General features: G+C 44.5%; 1 protein-coding gene across 1 annotated transcript; it reads left to right on the top strand.

The window, feature by feature from the left end:
• Positions 1 to 10095: 10095 nt before the first annotated feature.
• LOC310875991 (protein FAM3C-like) lies at positions 10096 to 19769 on the top strand (the record flags this gene model as incomplete). The annotated part of the gene is made up of 8 exons (XM_083789440.1): positions 10096 to 10210; positions 12177 to 12212; positions 13053 to 13173; positions 14010 to 14068; positions 14470 to 14520; positions 17870 to 17948; positions 18387 to 18513; positions 19644 to 19769. Coding segments are annotated over 8 exons (675 nt in total), but the record flags the coding sequence as incomplete, so codon positions are not given.
• Positions 19770 to 23778: the final 4009 nt, after the last annotated feature.

Genomic DNA, 23778 nt, shown 5'->3' with positions numbered 1-23778 from the left:
GATTCTTTCTGCAGCATAGAGTATATATGAATAGAGAAGGCACCCAGAGGAAACCCTGAGGCCAAATGGACATAGTGGCCGAATGAAGGTAATGCAGCCTGGCCCAAAACAGATGAACGCGCTGGTCCGTTGACTATCATTGTGCACGTTCACGACGGCAGCACGCTCGTCCGCGTTCGTGCGCGTTCATGTGGTTGGGGCCAATCCCAGAATGCACTCTGTTCCTACCCGGAAGGAGGAGTGAAATCGCCTCATGCGCTTTTGAGCAACTTAATGCAAGTGGATGGAAGGAGAACTCGGGTGACCTCTCTATTCATATATACTCTAAGGGTAAAGTAGGACGTTTAGAGGGATAGGGATACAGTAGGCTGACAGGACACGGGGAGAGAGATGGGGTGGGGGGGGGGTGACACGCAGTAAAGGCCGTCGGGATCGGGAGTCGAACCCGCGGCACACTGCGAGACTATAGGACTACCGGCCAAGGTGCCCGGACGGCTACGCCAGCCGCCCCGGAGCCCAATCACCGGATCTCTAGTCCTTTATGTGATAATGATCACATGACGACGTTCTAAAATCTAAAGTCACCCTTCTTTGTCATGACAGGAACTTCTGGAGTGAATCTCACCACCTGGTGCGCCCCCCCTCGGACCGAACAGAGATGTGTGACACACACACACACACACACACACACACACACACACACTACAGCATAAAGATGAAGAGGTGTATGGTTTGGGGCATGCATTGTGTAGGCCTACTGTTTTATTGTTAGAATGAATTACTTATTGAGGGGCGCAGTGGCGTGCACAGACATTTAGAGGGGCAGGCGCGCTCAAGTGAAAAAAGGGCACCTTGTGCAGCGCGTGGAACCGTCCGGTTGCCTTAATAGTGTGAGATTTATAGATTTTGGGCCCTAAATAATATATTGGAACCTTTTTATTTATCAAGAATTGATCAATGTCACCATGGTCCACATACTGTACACTGTACTTTAGTTTTCTTCAAAAGGGCACATTGCTGTCTAGAGGGCTCTAGCACCCCCTAGTGTCTATATGTGCACGCCACTGCAGGGGTGCTTTCCCCTATTCAGTATTTTAGCTGTGACGTGAGTGCTCCCTCCTGAGATACTTCCGGGTCCTACTTTTGTGTCGCTTTTGTGTCCCCATGGAGTTATACTGTGACTCTCCGTCGGACTAAATCTGAGACGAAAACAACCATGAAAGTCTAATTTTACCGCTTTCCTTTCCTCGCAACAACAAAGCTGCTGCTCTCCCAAATCTGGCTGTGACAGGCCGTCTGCCCCACACGGAATACTATCGCCATTTTATTTTATTGTGTCAACTAAATCCTCATTAACAGTTTCCGTGCCTTGAATGGATTACTCCAGGTTAATGTCGCTGCCGTATCGGACATACCCGCCTTTTGTTTTATGTGTTTAATCCGCCGTAATGTAATGAATCAAAAGAAAATCCGTCTTCGTCGCGGAGTATGAGACTGGATGCCTTCGCTGTGATGTCGAAACCGGAAATCGTCACATGCTGTGGGCTGCTAGGGCTTCTGGGAAATTGAGGCCAATGGAAATGCATTGGGTGCAACGCCTCATTGAAACCAATCTTGTGTGCGTCTTCCGCGTGCACCAAGATGGTGGATGCTACACACAGATCATAACAAACCACGGGAGCTTTTTTTGATGGATTTTCGCGGATTAAAAGCCCAAATAATTCAGCGTATGCTCTAAAGGTAATACAACAATCTCGGCAGTGAAGGGGGGTTGATTAAAATGCGGGTTAATCGTAAAAAACAGTCAAACTGTTAATGCAAACTAGATTCAACATACTCAACCCTGCACACATTCTAAATATGCCCCCGAAATATTTTACCGAGCAAATGGAAATGTTTCCACCTTCAATAATAATGATAATAATAGTCTTTATTGTCTCCACATCATATATTTTTGTTGTCATGGACACTTGTACAAAACATTAATAATTCTACTCGAGTTGGAAGCATTAAGACCCATTTTAACCCTCAATGGCTTCTTTACTGAAGAATAACGTCAATTTAAAAAGATTCACGCGTTTAGATATTCTATTTACAATGGGATGCAGACGGGAGCTGGTGCCACTTGGACCCGGACGTAACGTACCACCACAAAATGACGTCGGACTTAAATACTGAATAGAGCGTCGCAGTCCCGCCCCCCCCCCTCGAGAGACCCGGAAAACAATTCCCCGTTCATTTTCCTCATAGACTTTTCAGAAAGTATTTATTTAAAGACGTTTACGCCGCGGAACCCTTGGCCAATAAGGGACCACCGTTCTTGGTGGTGATGTACGATGATTAGAGCGCCCCTCACTTCACACGGGTGTGATTAGAGCGCCCCTCACTTCACACGGGTGGGATTAGAGCGCCCCTCACTTCACACAGGTGTGATTAGAGCGCCCCTCACTTCACACAGGTGTGATTAGAGCGCCCCTCACTTCACACGGGTGTGATTAGAGCGCCCCTCACTTCACACAGGTGTGATTAGAGCGCCCCTCACTTCACACAGGTGTGATTAGAGCGCCCCTCACTTCACACAGGTGTGATTAGAGCGCCCCTCACTTCACACAGGTGTGATTAGAGCGCCCCTCACTTCACACAGGTGTGAACACGGGCAGAACACGGGTGTGAACACGGGCAGAACACGGCCACCAGTGTTGTTTTTGGCAGCAAATTTCTATTTTAGTCTAGTCATAGTCTTTGGACTGAAACTTCATTTAGTTTTAGTCACATTTTAGTCACCTGGAAATGTCTTAGTGTTAGTCTAGTTTTAGTCGACTAAATGTCATAAGATTTTAGTCGACTAAATCTACAGGTGATTTATTCGACTAAAATGTGTTTTGGCTGGCCTTGATGCCGTCGTAATGAGTGTTTTTACACTTGCTGAAAATAGCCGATCTACAATCTTTGCGACGCGTTGTGAGCTTGTAGATCAGCATGCAACCAAGAGTAAAATGACTTATAGTGGTTCTATTCCATTTCTATTCCTAACATTTTAGTCTAGTTTTTATTTGTCGACGAAATTGTCAGTATATTTCGTCTTAGTTTTAGTCATCGTAGCTTAGTTTTCATTCAGTTTCCATTCGTTTTTGTCAGTGGAAAAAGGTCGTCGACGAACATTTTTCGTCTTAGTTTTAGTCGACGAAAACAACACTGACGGCCATCAAACAAAAAATGTTTGGTCAAACCATGTGACTTCCATTGGAAATGCATTGGGGGCGTGTCCATTAAACACGGACAAGGCAGCTGTCTCCATGGTGTGACCTGAGGCCTTACAGTTTCTGTTTTACACACCCATTATAATGTTCTTATTTCTGATCATAATGAACCAGTTACTGAATGTCAAGCCAAGGAATATGTTTGACACTTATTTACTACGACACTATGTATGGAATATTAGGAGTACGAGTGGTTTTCAAACGTTTTATTTGCAAGGACCTCCTTGTACACTCTAAAGCGTTATTCATAGTCTGGATTTTCGGTGGTGAGGTGACCACCGCTCCGGTGGTGAGGTGACCACCGCTCCGGTGGTGAGGTGACCACCGAACTACAACATGACGTCACTGAGCCGCGGTGAAGAGCAAACCACCGCCACCGCCCCAGCCCTTCTCTCTGTTTTTACTCACCACCGCTCAATGTTATTTCAGCTCCGGTGGTCACCTCACCACCGGAGCGGTGGTCACCTCACCACCGGAGCGGTGGTCACCTCACCACCGGAGCGGTGGTCACCTCACCACCGAAAATCCAGACTATGAATAGGCCTTTCTTGTATAGGCTAATATTATTGTCTGCTCATTTTGAATGTCCATATTATGGCAAAAAATTTAATTTCGACCAAAATGTCCACCACAAGCCAGTGATCCCTGTAAGATAACGGGTGTTTGTGTGGAAAGCTTGGTGACCTGATCTGAGAGTGACATTAAACGTGAAAACGTCATATTGTTCTGGTGACTCTTGTACTGAACTAGTATAGCTTGTTGTACATGACGTGTCCGGTTCCACGATACTGTATCTTTACCCCATTTAGACCTGAAACCGTTTTCTGAAAAAACCCTATGTTTCTGTGTCAGTGGTTCTGAAAGGGTTAAAACCCTATGTTTCTGTGTCTGTGGTTCTGAAAGGGTTAAAACCCCATGTTTCTGTGTCAGTGGTGCTCAACCTTGTTCATGTCAAGGACCCCCAAAAATATATGGAATTGGCTGCGGACCCCCATCTGAAAATATGTTGTTCCAGCCTCCAGGGACCCCCCCTTATCTCTGAAAAAATGTATATTCAAAGATTTGCACCACATTTTCATGGTTTTTCAAAAATAGCAGATCTACAACCTCATAGCGCGGCACTGCCTACAAGCTTGTAGATCTGCTGTCTGTCAACAGGTATGTGAACTGCTGAAATTGTATTTCGTCTAGGGTTTTTTTTAAAGCAATCTTCAAAACGTCTTCATTGGTTTAGAAAAAGGAAAGGTACTATGTTTACCCAGGGTAACTGGACTAAGGAAAGGAAAGGTACTATGTTTACCCAGGGTAACTGGACTAAGGAAAGGAAAGGTACTATGTTTACCCAGGGTCACTGGACTAAGGAAAGGAAAGATACTATGTTTACCCAGGGTAACTGGACTAAGGAAAGGAAAGGTACCATGTTTACCCAGGGTAACTGGACTAAGGAAAGGAAAGGTACTATGTTTACCCAGGGTAACTGGACTAAGGAAAGGAAAGGTACCATGTTTACCCAGGGTAACTGGACTAAGGAAAGGAAAGGTACTATGTTTACCCAGGGTAACTGGACTAACCTCAAGAACTTGTTTACAGCCAGGCCCTGCTCATAGAACATTTCATGGTAGGGGTTCAATGCCTTGTCCAAGGGCACTTCAGCGGTGGTAATTTTAACGTGCCGGTCCAGGGATACGAACTATAGCGACCTTCCGATATCAAGACCGCTCCGCAAACCGTTTGGCCACCGCTGCCTCGAAACAGACTTAATGCACTGCAACGTTCAACAATCAACTTTATTGTCACATCATTTTCAGTATGTACTGTACATGAGGTTGAAACAGCAGCAGAAACAGAAGTGTACATAAGGGTGCAGCCACGCTATACAGACTGTAGCGTGGCTGCAGCCTTATGTACACTTCTGTTTCTACAGTAACAGATACGGAACATAATAGCTAGGCGTTTTGTACAAAATAATCTGGAACGCAGGTTGAATCATCACAGCCGCTGTTCAGGCCCAGATCTGTTCAGCAGTCTAACGCAGTGATTCTCATTTACTTTAACCCATTCTGACCTGAGATCAGATTCTAAACATGTCTTCTACTTCCTGACAGTTTTACATTCTGACCTGAGATCAGATTCTAAACATGTCTTCTACATCCTGACAGTTTTCTGAAAAAGCTATGTTTCTATGTCAGTGGTTCTTCGATTTTTCTAAAATAGCAGACCTACAAGCTCGTACCACCGAGTGGGGCGCTATGAGCTTGTAAATCTGCTATTTTTCAATAGCTAAAGCATAACGTAATGCTAACACCACAAGGGATTCCCCTCCCAAAAGGGGTTATTAAACATGAGTGTAGAGTCTGAAAATGGCCTCTAGAGGGCACCCACAGCCATGGTATTTAAAAACTGCAGAAACTGCAATAGTAAAACTTGGAAGTTATGAATATCACTAAAGCAATAATCCTATACTGTAATTCTCTTTCTCCAAAAGTTTACAAAATGTGTCAAATCATTTAAAAAATAGCCAATCTACAAGCTCACAACCTGTCCAAAACAAATCTACAAGTCTTAACCCATTTTGGGCGGGAACCCCTTTTGGTGTTGGCATCATGTTATAATTTAGAGCTATTGAAAAATAGCAGATCTACAAGCTCATAGCGCGCCACCGAGTGGCGCGTTATGAGCTTGTAGGTCTGCTATTTTTGAAAAATCGTGGCGCAAATTTGGAAACATAGGTAGAAACATGGGTATTTCAGAAAACTGTCATGATTTAGAAGACTTTTTTTTTTATTTCGACGTCAGGTCTTGCGATGTGACAGGTTGTGAGCGGATAATTAGTGTTTTGTAATAACCTAAATCTACATTATAAGTTTTGATTGATTGATTGAAATATTTGTTAGCAGTTTGCAGAATTACATTACATTTCAAGCACAAACTCAATACAAAGACTGTTAACTGTGAGTGGACGACCCAATTAAGCATTACACTTGTTTACAACAGGGTCCACATTGTTCAATTCATCAAAGAAGAAGAAGTAACATGTATTTATTTAACTAAAGTGTTCAAATAATCGCAGTGGAGTCAAAATTGCAACATGATCCTCTGAGATGTAATCTATTACATCATGTAATAGAGTAGAGCTTTAGACTATAGTGGAGCATTGAAAAGTGGACACATACTCTGGTAAAGTAAAATAAAGTAAATACAATTAAATGTACTTTCCGCCACTGTTGGTACAGTGTTGTTTTTGGCAGCAAATTTCTATTTTAGTTTTAGTCATAGTCTCTTGAATAGTTTTCACTTAGTTTTAGTCACATTTTAGTCACCTGGAATGTTCTAGTGTTTAGTCTAGTAGTCGACTAAATCTACACTTGATTTAGTCGACTAAAATGTGTTTTGACAGGCCTTGATGTAGTTGTAATGACATATTTTACACTTTGGTTGCATGCTGAAAATAGCAGGTATACAATCTCACAACGCGTCGCAGCGCGACGCGTTGTGAGATTGTATACCTGCTATTTTCAGCATGCAACCCAGCATAAAACTGGATCTCTTGTCCACTAGTCCCTTCCTAACATTTTAGTCTAGTTTTTATTTGTTGATGAAATTGTCAGTATATTTAGTCTTAGTTTTAGTCATCATAGATTAGTTTTGATTTAGTTTTAGTCAGTGGAAAAAGGTAGTCGACGAACATTTTTCGTCTTAGTTTTAGTCGACGAAATCAACACTGTGTTGGTAGCGACCCTCTGACCCTTCCTCTGACCTTTGACCCTTCCTTCTCCCCTTCCAGTGTCCATTCCGTCCGTCGACTGAATCTGTGACGGAAAAAAGATCAACTCCCTTTTTTTCTCTGACGAAAACTATGAATAAATAAAAGTGACATAATGACAATCTTGTCAACAAATGAAAACTAGACTAAAATGTTATAGGGAGGGCCTAGTGGACAAGAGATGTAGACTAAACCAGACTAAAATGTTCTAGGGAGGGCCTAGTGGACAAGAGATGTAGTAGAACCAAAAGACAAGATCTATAGAGCGTCGCAGTCCCTCCCCCTTTCAGAACAACGAGTGGCCCAGGAAATGAATCCCAATGCATTTTGCCCATATAGGCTTTTCTTAAAGTATTTATTTAAAGACGGTTACACCGCGGACAAAGCCAACTCGGATCGTGACAAATCACGACAATGAACACGTTGTGTTTTGGGCCGATCAAATCATTAGAAAGAAGAAAATAAAGGCAGGAGACAACACTATTTGTTTTGTTTTTCTTCTTATAAATTATTTGATCGGCCGAAAACATTGTGTTCATTGTCATGATTTGTCACGATCCGAGTTGGCTTTGTCCGCGGCGTAACCGTCTTTAAATAAATACTTTAAGAAATGCCTATGGGCAAAATGCATTGGGATTCATTTCCTGGGCCACTCGTTGTTCTGAAAGGGGGAGGGACTGCGACGCTCTATTGTCGCAGTGAAAAGCTCAAAACGCGTTGCACTGCGATGTTGCTGTGTGCTTGTAGATCGGCTATTTTCAGCATGCAACCAGGTGTAAAAATCAGTCATTTACGACGCCATCGAGGCCGGCCAAAATAAAATCAACTGTAGATTTTCGGATTGACTAAATGACATGTTATTCAAAAGACTGTGACTAAAATGAAATCGAAAAAAAGCTGTAAAAAATCAACACTATACATGCCGCTCCCAAATGCATGTTGACAACCCAGAGATCCACTTCCCTCCCGCTATAGAATCCAAAGTGTATCTGTTACGCTCTGCCTTCTCCCAGGGGGAAGGAACCTGATCAGCCTCTGTGTGTGTGTGTGTGTGTGTGTGTGTGTGTGTGTGTGTGTGTGTGTGTGTGTGTGTGTGTGTGTGTGTGTGTGTGTGTGTGTGTGTGTGTGTGTGTGTGTGTGTGTGTGTGTGTGTGTGTGTGTGTGTGTGTGTGTGTGTGTGTGTGTGTGTGTGTGTGTGTGTGTGTGTGCGCGTGTGCGTGTACACAATACAGCATCCTGGTTGGGTTCCATTCACAACGCTTAAACCACCACATGCTATTGTTCTCCATGTGACCCGTGTGTATTCTGTGTGTGTGTGTGTGTGTGTGTGTGTGTGTGTGTGTGTGTGTGTGTGTGTGTGTGTGAACCGTACGTGTCACTAACTGAAGACTCAGAGCTGACAGGGTGTGAAATGCCACTCAGAAGAAGTTAAATACTGTCTACCTGTCTCTGTATACCTGGAAGATATCTGGTTGTTTCAGTTAAATACTGTCTACCTGTCTCTGTATACCTGGAAGATATCTGGTTGTTTCAGGTAAATACTGTCTACCTGTCTCTGTATACCTGGAAGATATCTGGTTGTTTCAGGTAAATACTGTCTACCTGTCTCTGTATACCTGGAAGATATCTGGTTGTTTCAGGTAAATACTGTCTACCTGGAAAAGCATCTCTTCGGTTGTTTCGGAGCCGTTTTCTGGTTGGAAGAGCAGAAATGAGACAACGAGGTAAGAGGAGGATCATAATTATTGTCCAATTAAGTAAAATGTGGGGCGAAATAGACGTTTCTTATCCTGACTCTACTCTCCTAAACACTGCTGCTTCGTCGTGCCTTTATTATTGCTTATTTATGTCCTAAGTAGTGGCCGCAGAAGATATTCGGCAGAAAATGGCTAAAAATGCATTTTCGGCCTATTCGGTTTCGGCCCAAATAGGCAGAAAATATATCACCGAATAGTGTATGCAATTAATGCGTTCAAAGAGCTGAATAAATGTTTTATGGATCCATAATAGTGATTATTATTTAAGTTAAGTTTTGCCATAACCATAATATAACATTTGTAGAATCAAACTCAGGTTAATGGGTTAAGTGAGGATACTAAAACAGCGATATTCAGTTACACTTCATACCAATGATACTGTGTGGGTGTAGGTATGTTAAGTGGTAACCACTTTCAACATGGCATTACAGGCAAAAGCTTTCTAAATCTTTCAAATTTTCCAAACATCTACAAGCTTGTAGGTCAACAATCTTTGCTATTTGTTGTACAACAAAGTATTTATAGTGCTTAAGTGGCATTCTGGACTAGACCTGTCTGGCTGGAAACATTGTGGTTGCAAGGACTGACCTTCTGACCTTTCAGATACAGGACTGTGTCACAGTCATTACCCGGTGATTGAGAGATTATTTATTCTGTACTTACTCTGTATAAACATACTCTTTTAACTAGTGATGCCCCGAATATTCAGCCGCAGAAAATGTTCGGTTTCGGCCCCAATAGGCAGAAAATATATCACCGAATAGTGTATGCAATTAATGCATTCAAAAGGGCTGAATAAATGTTTTATGGACCCATAATAGTGATTATTATTTAAGTTAAGTTTTGATCAGATTCTAAAAAATGTCTTCTACATCCTGACAGTTTTCTGAAAAAGCTATGTTTCTATGTCAGTCGCTCTTTGATTTTTCAGAAAATAGATAAAGCATAGCATAATGCTCCCGACAAAAATGGGTTAACTAAGATTATTAGGTAACCACTGATCCATTTAAGTTCTCTGTGTTTAGCTGTTGTTGCTGTTGTAAGTATTCTTGTATGTTGTGTTGTGTTGTTTTGTTGTTTGGGCAACTGTCTGTGAAATCTGTGTCTAAATGTATGCAAAGAAACGGATGCATCTGTTGACCCCTTTGAAAACGAGATGATTCATCGAAAGGGGGTTATTCATTTCAATTTATAGGCGGATTCACTGTTGCCCACCACTGATGTGTGTGTGTGTGTGTGTGTGTGTGTGTGTGTGTGTGTGTGTGTGTGTGTGTGTGGGTGCGCGTTTGGGTGCGTGCGTGTGTGCGTGCCGTACTTGTCAGGGATCGTGTGTCTCGTCGCTGTGGTCGTTACCATCCTGGTGGCGTGGGGGATCTCTGTCGGACCGCCAAACATTCACTCCACCGCACGGAACTTCCAGAACTTTCTGGGTGAGTACTGTATGTCCTGAGCTACGTCTTCACATCTATCCATCCATCTTCAACTGCTTATCCATAGTCGGGTCGCGGGGGCAACAGCCCCACCAGAGAGCTCCAGATTTCCCTCTCCATTAGTGACTTCCTCCTGGGGGATCCTGAGACGTTCCAAGGTCTCCAACTGCGCCTTGGTCTGCCCCCCGGGGGTCCTCCTTGGTCTGCCCTGGAGTCTCCTCCCAGTGGGACGTGATCCTTGGTCTGCCCCGGGGTCTCCTCCCAGTGGGACGTGATCCTTGGTCTCCCCCCGGGGTCTCCTCCCAGTGGGACGTGGTCCTTGGTCTGCCCCGGAGTCTCCTCTCAGTGGGACGTGATCCTTGGTCTGCCCCCCGGGGTCTCCTCCCAGTGGGACGTGATCCTTGGTCTGCCCCCCGGGGGTCTCCTCCCAGTGGGACGTGATCCTTGGTCTGCCCCGGGGTCTCCTCCCAGTGGGACGTGATCCTTGGTCTGCCCCGGGGTCTCCTCCCAGTGGGACGTGATCCTTGGTCTGCCCCGGCGTCTCCTCCCAGTGGGACGTGCCTCAAGGACCTCCCTATAGGGAGACGCCCGAAAGGCATCCTAACCAGATGCCCCGGGGTCTCCTCCCAGTGGGACGTGATCCTTGGTCTGCCCCGGGGTCTCCTCCCAGTGGGACGTGATCCTTGGTCTGCCCCGGGGTCTCCTCCCAGTGGGACGTGATCCTTGGTCTGCCCCGGGGTCTCCTACCAGTGGGACGTGATCCTTGGTCTGCCCCCGGGTCTCCTCCCAGTGGGACGTGATCCTTTGTCTGCCCCGGGGTCTCCTCCCAGTGGGACGTGCGTCGAGGACCTCCCTATAGGGAGACGCCCCAGAGGCATCCTAACCAGATGCCCCGGGGTCTCCTCCCAGTGGGACGTGATCCTTGGTCTGCCCCGGGGTCTCCTCCCAGTGGGAGGTGCCTCGAGGACCTCCCTAGGGAGACGCCCCAGAGGCATCCTAACCAGGGGTGTAACGATACATTTTAACAGCGATATGATAATGTATCACGATTCACGATACATGGACGATATTGGTTCATTATGGCGATGCGATACAATTCAAAAACTATTTATCAAATGAATTAAATCTGTGTGAAACGTGTGGATAGTGCAGGTTTTTGAAGGGAAAATGTGTGAATATGGATATAAATAAGTAAACACAGTGATTCTCTGGCAAATCCATAGACATTATTATTTGAACACATTATGGACAAACCCACGCCTTGACATGAACACAGATTACACACATTTATCGATAGATAGAAGTGTAATGATATTGAACTGATCGTTGCACCCCTATTATTTCTGTATCATTAGTTTTGCCTGCATCATAACAGCTTAACCCATTTTGGGCGGTGTCATGACCTGACTCAAATCATGACAAATATGGGAGAGGACACACAGAAATAACTGCCAAAAATGTATTTATTTGAAACTAGATTAAACATAAATTATACTTTACTTTTAGAGTGGGGTGTGAGTAGTCAGTTGTATCAGTAGTGTAGTGCATGTATGGATTTGTGAGAATGTAGTGTATGTGCAGGTGCATTAACTAAGGACATCAGAGGCGGGAACCCCTTTTGGTGTTTTAACTTATGTTATGCTTTAGCTATTGAAAAATAGCAGATCTACAAGCTCATAGCGCGGCACTAACTTGTAGGTCTGCTATTTTTGAAAAATCGTGAAAATGTGCCTGAAATCTTTGAATATATATTATTTCAGAGTTTCAGTTTTTAACTCAAATCTTTGCTTCTGGGGTGTCCCTGGAACAACATATTTTGAAATATTGAGAACCACTGATATAGAAACATGAGTTTTTTCAGGAAAATAAATACATTTTTAAAATACATTTTTAAAATTTCGACGTCAGGCCTAAATGGGTTAATATGATACCACAACCTGACTATTTATTTGTTCTTCTCTTCTAGGTATTCCTGACGCAACGCCACCACCAGTCTTCACCAGTGAGTGTTAATTAAGTTGTTATGAATGTGTTTGAACGTGAGTTTCAGGACAGAAATGCACAAAATCACTGATGTATTTTGAAAACGTGACACTGTTGATCGATTTGCACTTTGAACAAGCACCTGGACTGGACTGACAACGCCAGCCAGGGGCTAACCAGCTAAAGTAGTTAATGTAGCTAGCAGCATCACAATCCATCCTTCAACCGCTTATCCGTAGTCGGGTCGCAGGGACAACAGCTCCACCTGAGAGCTCCAGACTTCCCTCTCCAGAGCAACATTAGTAACTTCCTCCTGAGGGGGGATCCCGAGACGTTCCCGGGGTCTCCTCCCAGTGGGACGTGCCTCGAGGACCTCCCTAGTTTAGACGCCTGAGAGGCATCCTAACCAGATGCCCCGGGGTCTCCTCCCAGTGGGACGTGCCTCGAGGACCTCCCTAGTTTAGACGCCTGAGAGGCATCCTAACCAGATGCCCCGGGGTCTCTCCCAGTGGGACATGCCTCGAGGACCTCCTTATATGGAGACGCCCGAGAGGCCCCGGACCACCTAAGCTGGCTCCTTTCCAGGCGAAGAAGCAGCGACTCTACCCTATCACAGTTATTTTAACCAATCCATCAATTGATGCATTGGCTATTCAAAAATGGCAGATATCTTCTCTTCAATTGAAAAATCGAAGAACCACTGACATACTGTAGCTTTTTCAGAAAACTGTCAGGATGTAGAAGACATTTTTTTAATCTGATCTCAGGTCAGAATGGGTTAAAATAAGGTTGCATTCATTAGGATAAGTTCAGTGTATTGCGAGCCCTCATAAATGTGGCCTGTATTGTGCTCTCCCAGCTCCTTCCAGCCCTCATAAATGCGGCCTGTCGCGGCGATGTCCCGGCGACTACTTTGCGTTCCACATCAGCAGCGGAGCGGCCGACGTCGTGGGCCCGAAGATCTGCTTCGACGGGAAAACGTACGTATTCGTCATTACGCGCATGCAGTATACTGTAGGCTACATACTGTACATACAGTAGCATGCGCGTGACATCATCGTACCAGGAAGTTATGCGGGAACGCCCACTGAGTGGCAAAAAACTACTTTCTGGCCTCGACAGCCCCATTCATCCCAACAGAAAAGTCCTGTCTGATTGCATTAAACAGTGTTAAACTCACCAACATTGCAGCTGAACGAAAAGCTTGAATTATCCTCTTTCTATCTGCAACGTTTTTGTTTCATAAAAATCCACCATATTACATAGAAACGTTATGAGCTATACTTTCTGTCAAGAAATGACCTGCATTTGATTATTTTTCTAAAGTGTCAGAGTTTGGAAGTGCTTGTTTTCAATAACACAACATTTAGCTGCCTCCTGCATTATGTGACATTTAGAAACAGGTGGTACGGCAGGACGGTTGAGTGATTTCCAACGAGCGCTTCCAAACTCCAACACTCCATGCTGCTCAATGTGTTGCCACTCAGTCTAGATGAGGGGGGGGGGGGGGGGGGCTGAGTGTTACAGTCCACAGTATCATGAGTAATGTGTACAATAACGTGGTTTATCTCATCTCCACAGTATCATGAGTAATGTGTACAATGGTGTGGTTTCTCTCATCTCCACAGTATCATGAGTAATGTGTACAATGGTGTGGTTTCTCTCATATCCACAGTAACATGAGTAATGTGTACAATAACGTGGTTTATCTCATCTCCACAGTATCATGAGTAATGTGTACAATGGTGTGGTTTCTCTCATATCCACAGTATCATGAGTAATGTGTACAATAACGTGGTTTCTCTCATCTCTACAGTATCATGAGTAACGTGTACAACAATGTGGCACATGGACTGAACGTGGTGCTGATAAACGGTGAGTAGCCTGCCCTCTCCTGTAGCCCTCGGGAAATGCAGGCGTCTTGTTTGTGGGCTTGGATATCGTTGCAGAAATCTCTGCAACGATATCCTTTTTTTAATATTTTGTAAATTACCGTACTGTGCTGTACGTGATACGACAGCACCGCTGTACGTGATCATACGACAGCAGTGCATAGAATGTAACTCATATTTACAGCTCTGACACTTATTTCAGACATGATCTAGTATGTGAAGAGTCTGCCTGTGCTATTAACTAAGTTAAACGCTGGAATTTGCGCGATGGCCAAATCTGGTCACATATGACTTGATATGAAAAGATCCTTCCCCCCCCCCCCCCCCCACCAGCCATGTCATCACAAGCTAAAAATATATATTTGTTTTGTTATTGTTTTCCAGGTGAAAATGGAAAAGTAGAAAACATCTCCACCTTTAACATGAACACTGGAGGTAAGACGAGAACCAGCCAGAGGAGGTTGTTTTGTGTGTAATTCAGTATTTTAACAATAATTCAAAACAAAATAATGTTGTCCGTGACCCACAAATGGGTCCCGACCCAGTTTGCTTACTAGTGGTCTAATTCAATGCAGTGAGATGAACATTGTAACATTGTAACATTGCTTCTCATCATATTTGAGCTTTTTGTGTTTTTTTTTCTTCGTAAATTAACGTCCTAGTGGATCATACAACAGCGTTGCATAAAAGTAGTAGTAGCAAGTAGCAAATACACAAATCTCCAAATGTGGCGCGAAGTGATGGTTTTTCAGCTTGAGGATCTGCTGCATTCACGCTCACTGAAGCAAGAATGTCGTAGAGCTGAGCGAGCTTGGAGAAAAAACAAACTCACCATCCACCTAGAGATTCTTAAAAAGTCAACAGTCGCCTATAACAAAGCCTTGCGTCTAGCAAGGCAGGCATATTTCTCTGGCATTATTAATGAGAACAAGAAAAATGCCAGAGTCCTATTCTTATACCATTGAACGACTTTTAACCCCCCCCCCCCCCCAGTCCTACAAGCAGTCATTCCCGGCCTCTAAAGCTAAGTGTAATGAGTTTGCATGATTTTTTGACAACAACATTTTTAACATTAGAGCTGATATTATGAATGGTGCTGCTGCTAGCGCAAACCTTCAAACAGCAGCTAATGGTCCCAGGGTAGATCTCTCCAGGGGGAGCCTATTATCGTTCTGCGCAATTGATGAAGACGAACTCCGCAAAACCATATCACAGATGACATCACCCTCCTGTTCATTGGATACAATTCCCACCACCTTTCTCAAAGAGGTCTTAGACAGTGTGATTGGAGATATCCTAAAAATTGTAAACAGCTCGCTACAATCAGGCGTCTTCCCAGACTCACTGAAGACTGCTGTAGTTAAGCCCCTTCTCAAGAAACACAATCTTGATCCCTCTGTTTTGGGTAACTATCGACCCATTTCAAATCTACCCTTTCTGGGCAAGGTTTTAGAAAAATGCATCTTTCATCAATTGGATGTGTTTCTACAGAACAATAATGTGCACAACAAAAGGTCACAGTACAGAAACAGCACTTGTAAAAGTAATGAATGATCTTAGGGTGTCTGCTGACAAGAAACATGTATCCGTTCTCTTACTTCTAGATCTAACGGCTGCATTTGACACGATTGATCATTCAATTTTAATACAGCGTCTGGAGCACTGGATAGGCCTGTCTGGTACGGCCCTGTCCTGGTTTTCCTCCTACCTATCAAATAGAAGTTACTTTGTCAATCTAGCCGAGTTTGACTCAGACAAACACGACATCAGTTCTGGTATTCCACAGGGCTCGATTCTTGGCCCTCTGCTTTTCTCCTTGTACATACTGCCATTGGGCGAACTCATTGCCAATCACGGAGTAAATTTTCATTTCTATGCTGATGATACCCAACTATATCTTTCTGTGGCTCCAGATGATCCCTGTGCTTTAGACCCGCTGGTTACCTGTCTGTCTAGCATCAGATGTTGGATGAGTGAGAACTTTCTCAAGCTAAATGAGGATAAGACAGAAGTTCTCATAATCGGTTCTAGTGAACAGAAAGAATCAATATTAAGCAGACTTGGCAACCTGACTGTAGAAAGTAACAGTACAGTAAAGAACCTGGGGGTTATTATTGATTCTGAATTGAATTTTAATTCACACATTAATCATGTTACCAAGATTGCCTTTTTTCACCTTAGAAATATTGCACGAATCAGAGCCTATGTGTCCTTGGACGATGCAAAAACGCTAATCCACGCTTTGTTTTTTCTCGGCTTGATTACTGCAATGCACTTTTTTCAGGACTGCCTAAGAAAACAACTGACAGATTACAACTTGTCCAAGCAGCCAGAGTTTTAACTAGAACTAAGATGAGAGAACATATTACTTCAGTTTTGGCATCACTGCACTGGCTTTCGGTTGTTTTTAGGATTGATTTTAAAATTATTTTACTTGTCTATAAAGCTCTCAATGGTCTCGCACCTTCCTACCTACATGACTGCCTGCCTAAATATGTCCCAAACCGGCCCCTAAGGTCTTCCACTGCTGGCCTGCTCGCTTTGCCTAAAAAAATGGCAACTAAAAAATACGGGGAAGCAGCTTTTTGCTTCTACGGGCCGTCGGAATAGAACAAGCTCCCACTGTACCTTCGTCAGGCAGACTCTGTAGACATTTTTAAAGCTCAGCTCAAGACCCACTTCTACAACATTGCTTTTAATTGATCTTTTTTTTTGTTTTGTTATTCATGTCCTCACTGTATTGCATTACTGCTTGTTTTTTGTCGTTGCCTTGCTTTTCTTTTATTCTCCATTGTTCTGTAAAGCACTTTGAGCTGCATTTCATGTCATGAAAGGTGCTATACAAATAAAGTGTTATTATTATTATTATTATTATTATTATTATTATTTAGATGGTTTAGAATTTGAATTCTGACAAGCAACAGTTTCGGACCAGTGCGAGGTTTCTCTAGTGTTTCTCATAGGGACATATGTGAGGTTTCTCTAATGCTTCTCATAGGGACATATGCAAGGTTTCTCTAATGTTTCTCATAGGGACATATGTGAGGTTTCTCTAGTGTTTCTCATATGGACATATGCAAGGTTTCTCTAGTGTTTCTCATATGGACATATGTGAGGTTTCTCTAGTGTTTCTCATAGGGACATAATGTGAGGTTTCTCTAGTGTTTCTCATAGGGACATATGTGAGGTTTCTCTAATGCTTCTCATAGGGACATATGCAAGGTTTCTCTAATGTTTCTCATAGGGACATATGTGAGGTTTCTCTAGTGTTTCTCATATGGACATATGCAAGGTTTCTCTAGTGTTTCTCATATGGACATATGTGAGGTTTCTCTAGTGTTTCTCATAGGGACATAATGTGAGGTTTCTCTAGTGTTTCTCATAGGGACATATGTGAGGTTTCTCTAGTGTTTCTCATATGGACATATGCAAGGTTTCTCTAGTGTTTCTCATAGGGACATATGTGAGGTTTCTCTAGTGTTTCTCATATGGACATATGCAAGGTTTCTCTAATGTTTCTCATAGGGACATATGTGAGGTTTCTCTAGTGTTTCTCATAGGGACATATGTAAGGTTTCTCTAGTGTTTCTCATATGGACATATGCGAGGTTTCTCATAGGGACATATGTGAGGTTTCTCTAGTGTTTCTCATAGGGACATATGTGAGGTTTCTCTAGTGTTTCTCATAGGGACATATGTAAGGTTTCTCTAATGTTTCTCATAGGGACATATGTGAGGTTTCTCTAGTGTTTATCATGATGTGTTTTCTCATACATTCTGACAGAAAACGTTCTGGCGTTCCTCAAGGCTATTCAGAACGGAACCATCGTTCTGGTCGCATCCTTCGACGACGTGACGAGAAAGTGCGTATAGTTCCGTTCCGTCACTCTGAGATTTTCCCACAGTATTTAAAATGGCCAGTGGCGGTGGTGTAAAGTAACTAAGTACATTTTCTTATGTGCTGTATAGGCTACTTAAGTACAATTTTGAGTTATTTGTACTTTACTTGAGTATTTCCAATTTCCAATACATACCACCACATTTATTTGAAAACTTTAGTTAGTTTTATTATTACAAAACATACATTACACACTTCAGCCCTATATATACATTTAGGCCACAGGAACAAAAAAGGTATTTTTGACCTGAATTCTCGCGTGGTACGTGTGTGGCCTTTAAGTTATAATACGTTTTACTTTTACTCAACTAAATTCTGAATGCCGGACTTTGACTCGTATAGTATTGTCGTATTTCTACATTGCAGTATTGACACTGTTTTTGCATCACTGCCCCCCCTGCAGGATGTCAGATGAGATGCGGGAGATGTTGGTGGGTCTGGGCAGCACCATGATCAAGTCCGTGAAGCACCGGGACAGCTGGGTGTTCGCTGGAGGCGCCGGGACTGGGGTGAAGAGCCCCTTCGAGAAGGTGAGTCCTGCGGTGGTGGCGTGTGTGCTTTAAAAACTCCTTTAGCGCCATCTAGTGTCTGCTCCATAGAGTATTAAAAGGATAGAGACTGATCCGGCGCGAAGCTCCGCCCCCCCTCCGCTATTCATGTCAGTGGAAGTTGCTCAGTGGCGTTTTGAAGCACCCGAGCACCGAGTCTATTTCAGCCTTTTTGGGCGCATTTCCGCATTGGACCACCAAATTTTGGTGGTCCAATGCGGAAGTGCAACCGAGCGCTCAATGTTAAAGCCCAGCTGCACAGGGGTTTCCTCGTCATGAATCCACGGGTCCGCCTGCAGTCCTTCCTCTTACCACTAGGGCCCAGTGCTTCAACGTTGGAGTGCCTCACTGGCCCCTTGGTCTGCTCCCCCACTCTACGGAGCTTGGTTCCCTTCCGGGTTAAACAGGAAGGTGGGGGCCTCTGTGAGGGAGTACACACACACACCACTCACATTTTCTCAGCGATGGGGGTTACAAACTCACAAATCATTTACGATCGTCGGGTGCGCGGAGGTGCGCCATGGACAGCCCTCGAACCTTTTGGAGATACGGCGCTTTGAAAATCGGGTTATAATGGAGGCTCAACGGAGCTGGATAAAAAAATCGCATCGCTGGTGGTGACGTAGGAGGAGGGGCAGTGCTGGAAGGAAAACAGACGGACGGCGCGTTTATATAATGGAGTAAACGGTTGTCTACGAATATACGCGTAGATAGCAGCAGTAGGTACCGTTAGCCTAGCTACGTTTATAAACGTAGATGGAACAGAAACAGTTAATGTTTCTCTGTGACAACCTCCCGGCCGTTGTTTGCGTTCGTTTCCGACGTGCTTTTGTCGTGGTGTTCAACTTGTAGATGTCATCAGGGACACCATCATAACCTCCACAGCAACAAAGCAATAGCATGATCCTATTGTTTGACTTTGTATCTTATCGATTTGCACCGGTCGCGTCGCCTGTTAAAATAAATAATACCTCGGGTGGTCCGCGATCCTCTCATGATAGGATTGCTAACTTCCGGTTATAAGGCACGTCACTTTGAAAGCCGTGTAACGAACACAGCGGGTTGATAATGACGCTTAAAGTCTTCCTTCTTGTTTTTTCCCACCAAACCAGCGAGCCACCAGCGACCCCAAAACCAACATTTATGGAGCGTGGCCGGAGGTGGTGGAGGTGGGAGGATGCTTCCCCCGGAAGATGTGACACCAGAGACGGGAAGCTGTGACCATAGATATATATATAAGAAAGCTAGATGGCGCTAGACCCGCGCTCTGGCCAATGGAGAGCGCCGTTGCTACGTGGCGGCCATCTTACCTCGGGGGGGGGGGGGGGGGGGGGGGGGGGCGTGTACTTTTAAATAACCACAACTTGCTCAATTTTCAACCGATTTTCAAACGGTTTGGTTTGTTATAAACATGAGAGACGTCCGCATACTTATACATGCTTTTATACGACGTTCATATAAAAAAACAAAATTAAGCAGATGCGCATCCTGAATCATAGCCACGTCGACAACGTTTGTAATAAACCAACCCGCGAGTTATGACTGTTTTTGTTTGAGCTGCCGTTGAACATTCTGTACTGTAGCCCCGAAGCAAGATGGCCGCCGGGTGAACTACGTCAATATATGAATAGAGACGGCACCCAGAGGAAACCCTGAGGCGAAATGGACATAGTGGCCCAATGAAGGTATTGCAGCCTGGCCCCAAACACATGAACGCGCTGGTCCGTTGACTATCATTGTGCACGTTCACGACGGCAGCACGCTCGTGCACGTTCAACGGCAGCGCGTTCATGTGTTTGGGGCCAATCCATCCCAGAATGCTCTCTGTTCCTACCCGGAAGGAGGAGTGAAATCGCCTCATGCGCTTTTGAGAAACTAAATGCAAGTGGATGGAAGGAGAACTCTGTTGTCTTCTCTATTCATATATACTCTAAGCTTACGTCAGAGACTCCACTCCGCCTTGAGCCATCTAGACTTTATATATATCTATGGCTGTGACACCAGGAGACAGGAAGCTGTGACACCAGAGACAGGAATCTGTGACACCAGGAGACAGGAAGCTGTGACACCAGGAGACAGGAAGCTGTGACACCAGGAGACAGGAAGCTGTGACACAGCTGTAACACCAGGACACAGGAAGCTGTGACACGAGAGACAGGAAGCTGTGAGACAAGGAGACAGGAAACTGTAACACCACGACACACCGACACAGCCTAGTGTAGACTAGTAAAGAAATGGGAGAGTGACCCCTGGGGGGCGCCGTTCAGCAACTTACTCAGGGTTATTAACATCAATCATTGTTGTATCATTTATGGAACGTGACAGTGTCGAAGTGACCTTGGGCAAGACACTGAACCCCTAAGTGCTCCCGATGTGCTGGTTGGTACCTTGCATGGCTTCCGCCGCAATCGGTGTATGAATGTGTGTGTGAATGTGTGAATGTAATGTACAATCTATGTAAAGCGCCTTGAATAAAGGCGCTATATAAATGCACCATTTACCATTTACAGTGACAGTGTTATATATATTTATATATATATATATATATATATATATATATAAATGCACCATTTGCAGTGCCAATTAAATAAACCACCAAATCAAACCAAATAAATTACGCTACTATGAGGACGTTCTTTTCCCCCCTCTAGTTTGCACATATATTATCAATCATGATCGGTCTTCCAATAGCAGCCATAGCCTCTCGCTGTGTCTGTTATTCCATCGATGTTTTGTTTACCCAGGAGGGACAGCACATACTGCAGTAGGCCTACTGGCAGGGGTGGCCGAACCGTTTGCGGAGCGGTCTTGATATAGGAAGATCGCTAGTTCGTATCCCCGGACTGGCACGTTAAAATCACCACCGCTGAAGTGCCCTTTGAGCAAGGCATTGAACCTCTACCATGAAATGTTCTATGAGCAGGGCCTGGCTGGCTGGCTGTAAACAAGTTATTGAGCTTAGTCCAGTTACCCTGGGTAAACACAGTACCTTTCCTTTCCTTAGTCCAGTTACCCTGGGTAAACATAGTACCTTTCCTTTCCTTAGTCCAGTTACCCTGGGTAAACATAGTACCTTTCCTTTCCTTAGTCCAGTTACCCTGGGTAAACATAGTACCTTTCCTTTCCTTAGTCCAGTTATCCTGGGTAAACATAGTACCTTTCCTTTCCTTAGTCCAGTTACCCTGGGTAAACATAGTACCTTTCCTTTCTTTCCTGAACAGCACACAATTTTGAAGATGACGTCATATGGCAGATACATCTATGGCATTTGAGGATATTATTTGTTTTAGGGCACTTGAATCGTTCACCTGGCCTAAAGTCTATGGACTTTAATGTTTCTTTATATTAGGGCACTAAATTACATCACATGGCCGATATAAGTATAGTCGGCGCCTCTCACTTCACACGGTTGTGTTTTCTATTTTTACTTTAGGCACATGAACATTAACAAAAATAAATGAATACATTAATTTACTGTTTTCTGTGTTCTCAGAGTTTTGGGGGTCGTTGGTTGAACATAAACATTTCGAGACCCTCTGTGTTAGTGTTAGTGTATACTGTCGCAAACCGCTGCCGTAGATATTCCGTAAATGGGTTCTCATGTTCGAAATGGGAACATTTTATACAAAAACAAAATATTTTCTTTTGAGCTTTGTGTGTATTTTTATAATTCTGTCTGCCTGCCTGCCTGCCTGCCTGCCTGCCTGCCTGCCTGCCTGCCTGCCTGCCTGTCTGTCTGTCTGCCTGCCTGCCTGCCTGCCTGCCTGCCTGTCCGTCCGTCCATCTGAGCACGGAATGTGCTCATGTGATTGGCCGTCATCATTGTGGTGAAAGGCACCGCTCACTTCACACAGGTGTGATTCATTACTTGAACGGGCAGAGTACTGTATTCGGCTGCGTACAGTACATGTCCGTGACCCCTTCGGGCCAATCGGGGATTGTGAATTGTCTTCGGTGGCGGTCGCTCGGCCAATCTGAGCATAAGTTGGCAGCTTGCTGGGAGGGAGGGACAGTCAGTTGACAAGAGTCAGAGATAAGTTGCACGCTCTGCTTGCGCACAAGTAGGCCATGCATGGCCAACTTGTGTGCAAAGCGCAGCTCCACGGAGTGCATTTCTAGTTCTTTGCCACGGACAAGGATAAGTCTCGTCACGGACACATCAACCCATTCAAAATGGGAACCCCTGTTGGTGATCTACAAGCTCATAGGGCGGCACCGAGTGCCGCGCTACGAGCTTGTAGATCTGCTATTTTTGAAGAACCGTGAAAATGTGGCACAAATCTTTGAATATGTATTCTTTCACAGTGAACGTTTTTAACTCAAATCCTTGCTTTCTGGGGGGGTCCCTGGAACAACATATTTTCAGATGGGGGTCAGTGGCCAAATACAGATAATTCTGGGGGTCCTTGACATGAAAAAGGTTGAGAACCAACTGAGTCATAGAAACATAGATATTTCAGAAAACCGTCATGATTTAGAAGACATTTGTAGAATCGGATCTCAGGTCAAAATGGGTTAATGTCTGGAGTAAGGCGGACACATTGCTCTTCACTCCCCGGGGCCGCGATCCGCTTTACTTCTGGTCCTTAAATGTCTTCAGCCTGTCCAGGTCCTTTACTTCTGGTCCTTAAATGTCTTCAGCCTGTCCAGGCAGTCCTTTACTTCTGGTCCTTAAATGTCTTCAGCCTGTCCAGGCAGTCCTTCACGGTGCTCTCCATGCGGGGCACGGGGTAGGACTGTGCCACGTACACGCCGCTCACCACGCCCAGCAGCACCCCCGCCACGCCCGCGCCCCGCAGCCTGCTGACCACGTAGCCGGCCAGCAGGCCCTTCAGGAAGGGAGACCCCCAGACGGAGCCCCCCGCCGGGATCCCCATGGAGTCCACCGCCAGCTCCTTCAACGCCTTCCAGGGATCCTCTGTGTTGTCGCCAGCCATGTTTGGTGCTGTACGATAAGAGTATCGCTGTGATATTACAGTTAGCTATACGATAAGAGTATCGCTGTGATATTACAGTTAGCTATACGATAAGAGTATCACTGTGATATTATACAGTTAGAGCCCACTGATTGGTGCTGTACGATAAGAGTATCGCTGTGATGTTATACAGTTGGGGACCACTTATTGGTGCTGTACGATAAGAGTATCACTGTGATGTTATACAGTTAGAGGCCACTGATTGGTGCTGTACGATAAGAGTATCGCTGTGATGTTATACAGTTAGGGACCACTTATTGGTGCTGTACGA

Source organism: Protomyctophum parallelum (genome assembly GCF_964188405.1).
Source record: "Protomyctophum parallelum genome assembly, chromosome: 18".
In the NCBI taxonomy this organism is placed as follows: Eukaryota; Metazoa; Chordata; class Actinopteri; order Myctophiformes; family Myctophidae; genus Protomyctophum; species Protomyctophum parallelum.
This window is presented reverse-complemented; position numbering and strand designations above follow the sequence as displayed.